Source organism: Arachis stenosperma, chromosome 1 (assembly GCF_014773155.1).
Source record: "Arachis stenosperma cultivar V10309 chromosome 1, arast.V10309.gnm1.PFL2, whole genome shotgun sequence".
Classification (NCBI taxonomy): Eukaryota; Viridiplantae; Streptophyta; class Magnoliopsida; order Fabales; family Fabaceae; genus Arachis; species Arachis stenosperma.
In genome coordinates, this window is record NC_080377.1 from 127,729,958 (window position 1) to 127,740,874 (window position 10,917).

Consider the following 10,917-nt stretch of genomic DNA (forward strand, 5'->3'; position numbering starts at 1 on the left):
GATTCCCTTTGAAGGAACACTTAAAAATATATGCAAGAAAACAAGTTCCTAAGCTTTCACTTGTTTTGTTTGTTGTCACTTCACATCACATAAGGTATGTCCATTCTCTCATTAGTTAATCTTAATCTCCTTTTAATTAATCAATTAATTAATCCCCACTATTCTTTAATATGTCTTTGAAATCCCTTGTCTCTTCTCAACTTTGCAACTTGAATACCCATGCTTATACTATAATAGTATATTGTATCCCTTTATTTGTTACAATAATATAAAAAAATTAATTTTGATGGACCAACTGCGGTAAATTATTTTATTTATTATATTTTTTGAAAAGATTTTTTTAATAGACAAATCATTTTATATTTAGATAGATTTTTAAAAAAAATTTTAAATATTAAAAACGTATTTTATTTATGTTTTTTTAAATAAGATATTGTTAATTTTAGAACAAAATGAATAATTTCTTCTTTTAATAAAAATATTTTTTTAAAAATATATCTAAGTATGTTTAAAATTTAATTAAAGTCTTTTTTTACTCAAATAAATCAATCCAAACTTACCCATAGTTATTAAATTATACTTGTTTTTTAAATAATTATTTATATATTGACGGTCAAAAACGATTATTTTAACTAATGTAACCATATAATTAAATACGCAAATAAATTTTTGTACACTGTTAATATATAAAAATTAAATTCTAATATAATTAAAGTGTGAACACAATTCATTGTATCCCTTCTTTTTCAATTTTGTGGTTGGTACGTCAAACTAATTACAAGTACCTTAAGATGGGAGACATCGCCTGAATTGGTGTCATTATCAAAAATAGTTCTGAATTTTGTAACAAACTCTTGAGAGTATATCCCTTTTGTTGCAAATTTTCTCTATATGCTACCAACACCTATTTGTCTGAATGTAATACCACTTTTATTAACTCATTGACCATTTTAAGTATGACAACAAAAACTACTTCAATTCATCATAGTTGAAATGATTTTATGGTGATTTCATTTCACAACCGCTGCTTTATTAGAATTTACTGAGCTTAATATCTTAGGCTACGTTTATTTCTAAGAATAGAACAGGACAAGATACGAATTGAAAATAAAACATAAAAAATAAAAATATAAAATTTTATGTTCTTATATTTTATTTGATAATAAATTAAAATAAATTATAAAAATTTAATTTATTCTTTTTTTATTCAAAAAATTTGAGACAAAAAATATAATAATATAAAATATAATTATAAAAATTAACAGAAATAATAAAAAAAAATAAAAAATAAATTGTATCTATTATTAATATTTCTATATCTTTTCTGTCAGAATAGACACAAAATATATTAATTTAATATTACTAAATACATTATCTCTATTTTATATTTCTGTATCCCTATTTTAATATTCTATTTTTATAAACAAACACAACCTTAATTCATAACCTCTCTATAACGAATATATATAGCTTCTTATATTATATTAGATTTTGTTGGGAAATTATATCTTCATTAATTATATTTATTACTTTTTGGCCTAATAGTAAACTTTACTCCTATATTACAATGCTTTATTGCAAAGAGTATAGCTAAAAGAGGGTATCAAACTTTTGCACTAACCATATATAATAGAACTTATTATGTGATTCTAATTGGTATTTGATTTGAAGATTATGAAATTGTACATTATTTGCACACTAAGTTATCAAATTAAATTAAAGATGAACATCACAGATATAAAACAGAATTTAAATTACCACACTATAGTATTATTGGGCCCTGCATTATTTTCTCATGCATATATTATTGTATATATTTTAAGCCAAGCAGTTGACCTAATAACTAAGTGGCACAAGCATTTTTACCCATGGATAATTAATTGGTTGATTTTGTGCTCATCGCCATAGGGATTAGGGACCCATGTCTCAATTCCTATTATTTAATTTTTCTGCATCTTTGAATATTTATGATTTTGATTTTTTTCTAAAAATAAAGAATGTGTATATTAAATTAGTAATTTATATGGTTTCAATACCTGTATATAAATAATTCTTTTGATTTAAGTCCAATTTTTTTTTAAGAATGTATGTAGCGAATTGAGAGGTTGCGGTTTCGAATTTCCTATCTTTGGTTAAAAAAAAATTGATATCTATCAACTCAAATTCATAAATCGTTAGTTTTATAGGCATTAAAAATAAATTTAGTCCAAATATTTTAAGAAATTTCAGTTCTAATAAAAGAAGAGGCATATATAAAGAAAAGTAAAAACAGAAACAAAAAGAATTATTATTTAAAAAAAAATGGTTCACTAATGGGTGCTTATTTAATTTCCACAATTTAAGTTTAAGTAAAAGATTGTTGTCTGCAGCTTTAAGGAAGGAACATTGATAAGCAAGTTTTGAGGTGTGAAATGATGAGAGAAGCCGAAACTATAAGGTGCTTATGGCACTAACAAACTATAATAATGATATGATATACAAAGAGTATAATAAAATACACAAATTGGTATCCTAATAACAACAACTAACTAACAAAATCATATGGTGGGATCCTTTGACACATCCAAAAAGAGTGATCGTCAAGATTTGATGAAGCTTTTGTGGGTGGTGGGGTTAGGATATATATTATATCATATAGGGTAATATTAGGAGATATATATTATATCAATGTCAAAGTCCATTTATATACCTCATAATCTAGGCTTTGAAAATTGGAATCCACACGAGTGTTTATTAGCAATGTGGTGCAATTATTTGGTCAAGTATGGCTCTTTTCAAATCTCAACAACATTGATGGCAATGGCAATGCAATCCATAACTAATTAAACAGTTCAATTAATGCTGATTATGATGTCAATTCAGGGTATTAAACTCTTCTCGAGTTTTGAGCAAGAAGGAAAGAGGAAGGGAAGGATTTGAAAACACTTCTACTTTTTTATGAGAAAAAAAGAAAAAAGAAAAAGAAAATGCTTCTCATATGTAGTGTAGGACTGTATCGGAATTGAATGGAATCAAATATAACTTATAATTCTATTAGATCTGGATTTTAGTTATCGAATTGGATTTGTACTGTATTTATTAGATCGGATTAAATATAATATAATTTACAGATTAGATATTGGGTATATTCATGTAATTTAAAACAAACTGTTTTAAGGTTTTATTTAGCTATTTTTATAAAAAAAATTTAAAAAATTCATTTTTTCACTTATTTATTCTAAAATATTATCAATAAAATTCTCTTGAACAACAAAAAAATATAAGATCTAAATTTAATTATTCTAAGTTAAAGTACAATATAAAAAATTAAAAACAAAATATTATAAAATTTATAAAACAATACACTAAAATTCATATCACATTAGGGTTTACTTTCTTAAACTATGTTATTTATATGAGATGTGTGGATATGCGGTTTGGATTCGCGAATATCACTGCCAAATTCTATTACAGTGCGGATCGGATAATATCCGCAAAATTTGAATAATTATCGCAAATATGTGGATATTATCTGATCCATGTGCACTCCAACTTATACGTTGGCATGTAGCATTTGGGGTGGCAACATGCATCTTACCGGCGAATACCCAACCCGATCCCACCTGGTCAGATAGGGTTGCCAACTCATATATGTATATGTTATATACTTATATAAAAATATGTTTCAAGTTGATGTTGAACTAAAGACCTCTCACTAAATACAAAAAATTCTTAGCCACTAAAAGAAGATCATTAATTGATAATTTAATATTTTTTTTTACATAAAAGTCAATTCTATTTTAAATTATCACCAAATTATATAATAATATTGCATCTTTTCTGTAACCCGCGAATAAAATAGAGTCGGATACTCGCGGGTTAAGAACGGGTAGGGTTAGAATTGGGATATTCTCAACTCACAAGTAAAGTAAAATTGAGTTTATATAAAAATCTCAACCCCGAGATAGGATTAGAGTTAGCTCCATATCCAATCTTACCCTACTTATTGCCACCTCTATCTAGCACTCAACTACTCATTTCTTTCTTTATGGGCCAAAGGGGCCCATTTGTAATGGGCTTTAAGAGTTACCCATGTATTACCTGAATTTTTTTATGTATTACTTTTGGCAAAAAAAAAAAAACTTCTTTCTTCTTCAAATCTAAAAAAATTATGCAGCCGAGGCTTGGTACTAGCGGCAGGATCTGCTGTCTCTCATTAGCAATAAATATTTAAATAAAACTTAGATCCGTAATGAATTAATTCTTAACCTGTCAAGTTGAGAGACACCATAAAAAAAAATTAATTCTTACCAAAAAATTTGTATATGATTTCCAAAAAATTAATTTTTTCAAAATAGATTATACAAGTTAATTTCATAAATATGAGAATAAGCTTTTCACTATAATGAAAAACAATTTTTTTTTGTCTTCTTCTAAAAAACATTTTTTGTGTGTCTTTTTTTACTTTTTTGCATATTATATCACATTGGTCATCTATTTTAGTATATTACACAAATTAAATAATTATTTAAAAATTAAATTCTAATTCATTCATGTTGGATGAGTTACAACGTGGACCATTGAGAGTTATCACCATGAAAAAGGATGAAATTTTCCAACAAAACAACAATTTTTTTTTAAAAAATTAAATTTTTAGTGTGGGTTGGTGAATTTAAGATGAACTAGAACTTGAGAAGAATGCTACTAAGGAAGCATAGGTGCCACCCTTTTTGAGCAAAGCATCATGTGTGCCTTTCTCAGCAATGACACCATTTTTAACCACAGCAATTAAATGTGCACCCTTAATGGTTGATAACCTATGTGCCACCACAATGGTGGTTCTATTTACCATAACCCTGTCAAGTGCATCCTGAACCACCTTTTCTGACTCAGCATCTAGTGCACTTGTTGCTTCATCTAGAAGCAATATCTTTGGACTCTTCACTATGGCTCTTGCTATTGCCACCCTCTGTTTCTGCCCCCCTGATACTTGAATCCCTCTCTCTCCTACTATTGTCTCATAACCCTGCATGCATATATTCACAAAACATTATACACTTACTGTATGGTTAATAAAAATTTACAAAAATGTATGGTATGTTTCACTTTTACCTTGTGCAAACTGCTAATGAATTTGTGAGCATTAGCAAGTTGTGCAGCAGCAACAATTTCTGCTTCTGTTGCATTCCCTCCCTTTCCATATGCAATGTTGGCTCTAATGGTGTCATTGAACAACACAGGCTCCTGGCTTACTAGCCCCATTTGCTCCCTAAACCATTTCAGTTGTAGCTTCTTGATTTCTGTTCCATCTAGAGTTATCTCACCTGAATCTGGTTCATAAAATCTTTGCAGCAATGATATTACTGTTGACTTTCCACTCCCACTTTCTCCAACTAGAGCCACTGTCTGGATTTTCATCAAGACAATCAAATCAAATCCTTAGATTCTTTCTTAACAAGTGTAAATTACATTGAACTAGTGTATCAATTGGTTCTAAGATACCTGTCCTGAATGAATGGTTAAGGAAAGATCTGTGAATATATGAACATTAGGCCTAGTTGGATACTTGAAAGTGACATGGTTGAATTTAATCTCTCCCTTCACATCTTGCAATGTAATTCCAGACTTATCACTGGAGTCTACTTTTGATTTCTGATCAAGAATGGCAAACACAGAAGCAGCTGAATTTTTTGCTTTGCTTGCGCCCGGGGCGAGTAGGCCGGACTGAGATAATGCTATAGCAGTCATTGTGAGACAAAAAAATACCTGAAAATTATCAAAGAAATCATCAATGCTAGAATAATGTGATAACTTGACCATTACGCCATCAATTCTGGACAGTAGCTTACTCGGAAAACTTCTGACATTGTTGTTTTGCCATCCTTAACAAGCCTGGCACCGGCGTAGAAACTGCATCCGTAGACACAGAACAGAAAGAAGATTGATAGGCCATAACCACTTCCACTCACTAAACCTTGCCTTATGCCTGTTTGCATTGGTCCTTCACATTTCTTCTGATATAACTCCATTACCTTCTCTTCAGCACAGAAAGAAGCAACTGTTCTGATATTCCCTACTGCATCATTTGCTACTTGACTTGCTTCCTCATATTGTTTCTATTGAATATAAGAAACATTAACATTGGTCAAATTGATAACTTAGTTGATTCATAAGCACAAACTAATTTAACATAGTATAATATTTCAACTAAGATGGTTCTCTTGCATCCTAAGCTTCCTTTAAGTAACTTTTTCCCACTATAGTTTATAGCTTCATATCTATCGGACACTAACCTTTGCATTTGCACTAAATCCTCTCATGGATCTGATTTGTAAATGTCCATTTAACAATAGAAGAGGCATCATAGCAAGGATAATGAGAGCTAGCTGCCAATTCGCCTCGAATGCAATCACCAAGGCTGTAACTGCAGTGGAAGCATCTTGAACCAACATACCAAGTGCATCTCCAAACAAAGCGCGAAGCGAAGCAGCATCAATTGACAACCTTGCTCCAAGGGCTCCACTTGAATTCTCAGCTTTGTCAAACCATCCTACTTCCATGTGAATTATTTTATCAAAACACATAAGCCGAATCCTTTTTATCAACTTAGAACCAGCCACAGAAAAGAAGTAGGACCTCAATGGATGAAATATGAATGCAGCCACACTAAAAGCAACAAATATTAATGCCCAATGCTTTGAATCTTTGCGGAGTTTATCCGCAGGTTCAAAGAAAGTGTTTATCATTTTAGAGACAACAAGCCCCAGAGCAGGTGTAATAGTTCCACATATAACTGCTACCAATGTCCCTAAGAGTAAAACTGGGATTTCAGGCTTGTTAAGACAAGCAAGCCTGAAAAATGGAACTTCTGGAGGTGTTGGTGATAATGCTGCTGAAGGAAGAACTTCAGGTCCTCCTTCTGATGTCATAGCATCTGTTATTCTGAATGAGTGATGATTGCTGTTCCCAATTTCGGATGATCCTCGGCTTGATTGCCTTCCAGAATCTGCAGAGCATTCATCATTCTGTTCTGTCTCCTTTTTTATTTCTTGGAGTCTAATAAGCTGGCTAAAAGCTCCATTAGGATCCTTAATGAGCTCATCATGTGAACCTAATCAGTTTGAAGATATAGAAATGCATCAAATGCAAATGTTCATTAAAAAAATGATGAAATGTTTAGTATGTCTCTACCTTTTTCTACAACTTTTCCTTGATGAATAACAGCAATCGTGTCAGCATTTCTTATTGTGATTAAGCGATGCGCTACAATAACAGTTGTTCTGTTAACCATTATTCTATCTAGTGTCTCTTGAACCACTCTCTCAGATTCAGCATCAAGGGCACTTGTAGCTTCATCAAGTAACAAGATTCTAGGATCTTTCAGAATTGCTCTTGCTATAGCAATCCTTTGCTTTTGTCCTCCAGAAAGCTGAGTTCCATGCTCACCAACCATCGTGTCGAGTCCCTAAATTTCACCATTTTATAAAATTTGAAACTGATGTTGAAAAAAAAGAAAATAACACTGCAAAAGTAAGTCAAGATTCTGAAAACTCACATGAGGAAATTTATCTATGAATCTAGCAGCATTAGCAAGTTCTGCTGCAGCTATGATTTCTTCATCTGTTGCACCATCCTTACCATATGCAATATTCTCTTTAATGCTACACAAAAACAGAACCGGCTCCTGGCTAACTAGGCCTATCTTCTGTCTGAGCCATTTCAGTTGAAATTCTCTGAGGTTGATACCATCAATGAGAACTTCACCAGCCTGTGGATCATAAAATCTCTCTATCAAACTAACAACTGTTGATTTCCCACTCCCACTTTGTCCTACCAAAGCTGCAGTAGTGCCACTTGATATTGAAATGGAAAATCCATTGAATATGAGTTCATCTGGTCTTGTAGGATAACTAAAGCAAACCTCTCTAAGTTCTATATCTCCGGAAATATCATCTAGCTTCCGACCAGCCGTGTCATAAGAATCAATATCCGGCTGTCTCTTTATTGTTTCAAACATTTTATGGGCTGCTGCTTGTCCTGCAGCAATTGCAGTTAAGCTTGGAGATGCATGCCCCAGAGACCTATAAACATAATGCACTTGTAAGAACAGTTTAGTCTTATACTGATATCTAATCATGTATTGTCACATCAGTAAAAGTGTTTAATTCGACAATTTTTACAATGTCAGTGCATACCAATGAAGGGAAAATTAACTTACAATGATCCAATCAATACTGCAAAAAACACACTCATGACTTCACCTCCTGTATATCCTTTCTCTAGAACCATCTTCCCTCCATACCATACACCCAAAGCATAACTGCTGAAAGCGAGCAATCGAAGCAAACCAAGGCCTAAACCAGCAGCCACTCCTTCTTGCACACCACTCCTATATGCTTTGGTTAAGGATTCATTATATAAAGCTATAGCTTGATCCTCACCAGTAAAGGATGCAACCTGCATCGGAAGAATGTCTCTATCCTTAATATGCTACTCTCTAAAAGGAAAAAAGGAAAGGCAATGAATGAGTTCTTTGTGGATATTGGCATACAGTTCTAATTGAACCAATAGTCCTGTCAAATACAGTTGCTGCTTCAGAATATGCTGCTTGCCCACGAGATGCCATCTTCGCGAAAGCGCAAGTCATTAGAGAACCAGCTAAGACAAGAGGAGGCAGGGAAGATAGCAGGACAAGGGTTAGAAGCCAACCCTTGATGAATGCTATGATAAGCCCTCCTAAAAAGCTTGCCACATATTGTATGAACTGTCCTACCTGATATATATAGTTATAAGAAAGAGAACAGGTTATTCTTATGGTAAAGAATTATAACATTGTGGAGTGGTGCATTTCAATTTTGTACCTTTTCCCCCATGGCTTCTTGAACAAGAAATGTGTCTCCTGACATCCTTTCAGTAACCTCGCCGGTGTTAGTTTCCTTGTCGAAGAAGCCGACATCTTGTCTCAGAATTGCTTTGAGGTATAAGCCTCTTATTCTTGCAGCTTGTCTCTCCCCAGTGATCACCCAACAAGAAACCTCTAGAATATTTTTCATGTAAGGATAATAAGCATAATTAGAATGTTAGATTAAGCCTAAGTATATGGTAATCATAATTAGCATAGAATTTGGCATGCTTACGCAAAAATGCTGCAAACAAGGCAGCTATACCCAAGCATAGAAACTTCAGAGAGACCTAAAGCAATAAAATGAACCATTTTAGATTATAAGACAATGAAATGTGGAGAATCAGAACCAAATTGTTGCCTTAATACTAATTCACAAGGTTATTGCATAATAGTAGATTTATTGAGACTAGTTAAATGATAACACTTCAGTGTGTAATAAAAATTACTTTGCATTTGTTTGGTTCAATAAAAATGTAGAATAAGAAGGGTGAAAGAGGTGTTAACACCATTTAGATGCTCATAAAGACATTTACCTATTCTCATGTCTTGAGAACACTGATTCTTAGTGAAAGAGTGCTAGTTATTTACCTTGGAAACTTCATGAACAACTTGTTTATTGCTACCATTTCTTCCAAAAGCATCAATTGTATCTCCAATTAGTACACTCATTAAAGGGTTGGATATTCCATTCCCAACTGCACTTATTGTCCCAACAAACATAAGCAAATGATCCCAAGAATCTGCAAATGAGAAAAGCTTGTAAAAGGGTACTGTTTTATTGCTTTCAGTTTTGGCCTTGTTCTTCTTTGGAGCCTCCTCCCTTCCCTTAATTTCTTGCGAATTTTCGTGATTCGGAATCTGTGAATGACTTACTGATCCTGTCACCTCACATGAAGTAATATCTCCATCTATACTTTCCTCAACTACCATTTTCCTCAATCAAAGGCTAAAGAAAAAAAAAAAGAAAACAAAAAGAGAAAACATTTCAAAAGCTATGTAAATTGACATCATGTTGACTTAACCAAAACCATAGAGACTAGAGAAGAACGAAGATTGAAGAGAGGAAGAAAAATGAGTTACCAAAGAAACCAGAATAGGCCAAGAGAGAGAACCAAAATGCAAGTTGCACTTACAAAACCAGAACCAGTAATCAAAACATATTCAAGAACAATATAAATAGATCCACTATTGTAATAAGACTAAGTATTGTTATACTTACACCTTCAAGTAACTTTTGATAGAATGAGTTTTATCAAGTCATGTATATAATCATAATAATCAAGCTTATCAAATTTCTAAAAATTTGGATATCAAGTTACTTACATAAGGCAAGGGCACACACAAACCTTTTTCCTTTACAAACTTGAAGTAGTTCAAGTCTTCTAAGAATGATGAGAGAACAGCAATTTGAAAGCAACAAGGGAATTAAGCAAAAACTATATAAGACTGGTTGAACCTAGTTGGCGTTAGCCTACTAATGCAAGTTAACATTGTTTTATCTTTTAAATTATGATGAGATAAAGCAAAAAGAGTAGAACAGAATTAGATACCTTTGGCCAAAACAACAATTTATTTGTATGGTTTAGATGCAAAACAACATATGAGAGATTCTAATGAAGTCAGAAAATACACTTACAATCATAATAATAATACACTCAATCTACCAAAGAAAACTATGTAATAAAAACTCATGTACCATATAACCGGAATCTTATTCTTTCTGTCAAAAAAGTTTTACTCTAGTATAATTATATTTTGTGTATTAATTATTAAACTTAAGTTCAAAACTGATCATTTTAATAAAGTCAATATATGTTTTTTATTTCTTCAAATGCTTGTGAAAATAAAAACTATTATATGCACGCAAAAAATTAGCCATTGTTTAACGTATTTTCATTATGTATTTTATATTTTAACAAATATAACTGTATATGTGGCTGGTTTTTTTTTATACATAGTATGGTTATATAAAAATACTTCAAAAATAGAAACCAAACTTGAATACTTGTAGAATTTTAGTCTGATACTAACGG

The 10,917-nt window shown here is 31.8% G+C and overlaps 1 protein-coding gene across 5 annotated transcripts; it reads right to left on the minus strand.

Annotated features, from left to right (window-relative positions):
• Nucleotides 1-4,516: 4,516 nt before the first annotated feature.
• On the minus strand, nucleotides 4,517-10,515 carry LOC130940166 (ABC transporter B family member 11-like). Of its 5 annotated transcripts, none has more exons than XM_057868235.1 (13): nucleotides 10,435-10,515; nucleotides 9,473-9,830; nucleotides 9,117-9,171; nucleotides 8,841-9,016; nucleotides 8,531-8,752; nucleotides 8,198-8,436; nucleotides 7,535-8,060; nucleotides 7,171-7,444; nucleotides 6,273-7,090; nucleotides 5,829-6,095; nucleotides 5,482-5,745; nucleotides 5,092-5,385; nucleotides 4,517-5,005 (listed from the first exon to the last, which is right to left on the minus strand). In XM_057868235.1, the coding sequence occupies exons 2-13, from the start codon at nucleotides 9,812-9,814 to the stop codon at nucleotides 4,652-4,654; spliced, it is 3,831 nt and encodes a 1,276-aa protein (XP_057724218.1). In that variant the 5' UTR covers nucleotides 9,815-9,830; nucleotides 10,435-10,515; the 3' UTR covers nucleotides 4,517-4,651. The 5 variants fall into 5 exon arrangements, with proteins under 5 accessions (XP_057724218.1, XP_057724213.1, XP_057724225.1 ...); XM_057868230.1 differs by lacking the exon at nucleotides 10,435-10,515 and adding an exon at nucleotides 10,231-10,403; XM_057868242.1 differs by lacking the exon at nucleotides 10,435-10,515 and adding an exon at nucleotides 10,208-10,403.
• Between the last annotated feature and the right edge of the window lie 402 nt (nucleotides 10,516-10,917).

Coding starts and splice junctions, on each gene's coding strand:
- LOC130940166 (XM_057868235.1), bottom strand. CDS start 9,814: ATGGTAGTTGAGGAAAGTATAGATGGAGATATTACTTCATGTGAGGTG. Junction 5,386..5,481: donor TAACCATTCATTCAGGACAG/GTATCTTAGAAC, acceptor ATGAAAATCCAG/ACAGTGGCTCTAGTTGGAGA. Junction 5,006..5,091: donor TCATTAGCAGTTTGCACAAG/GTAAAAGTGAAA, acceptor ATATGCATGCAG/GGTTATGAGACAATAGTAGG.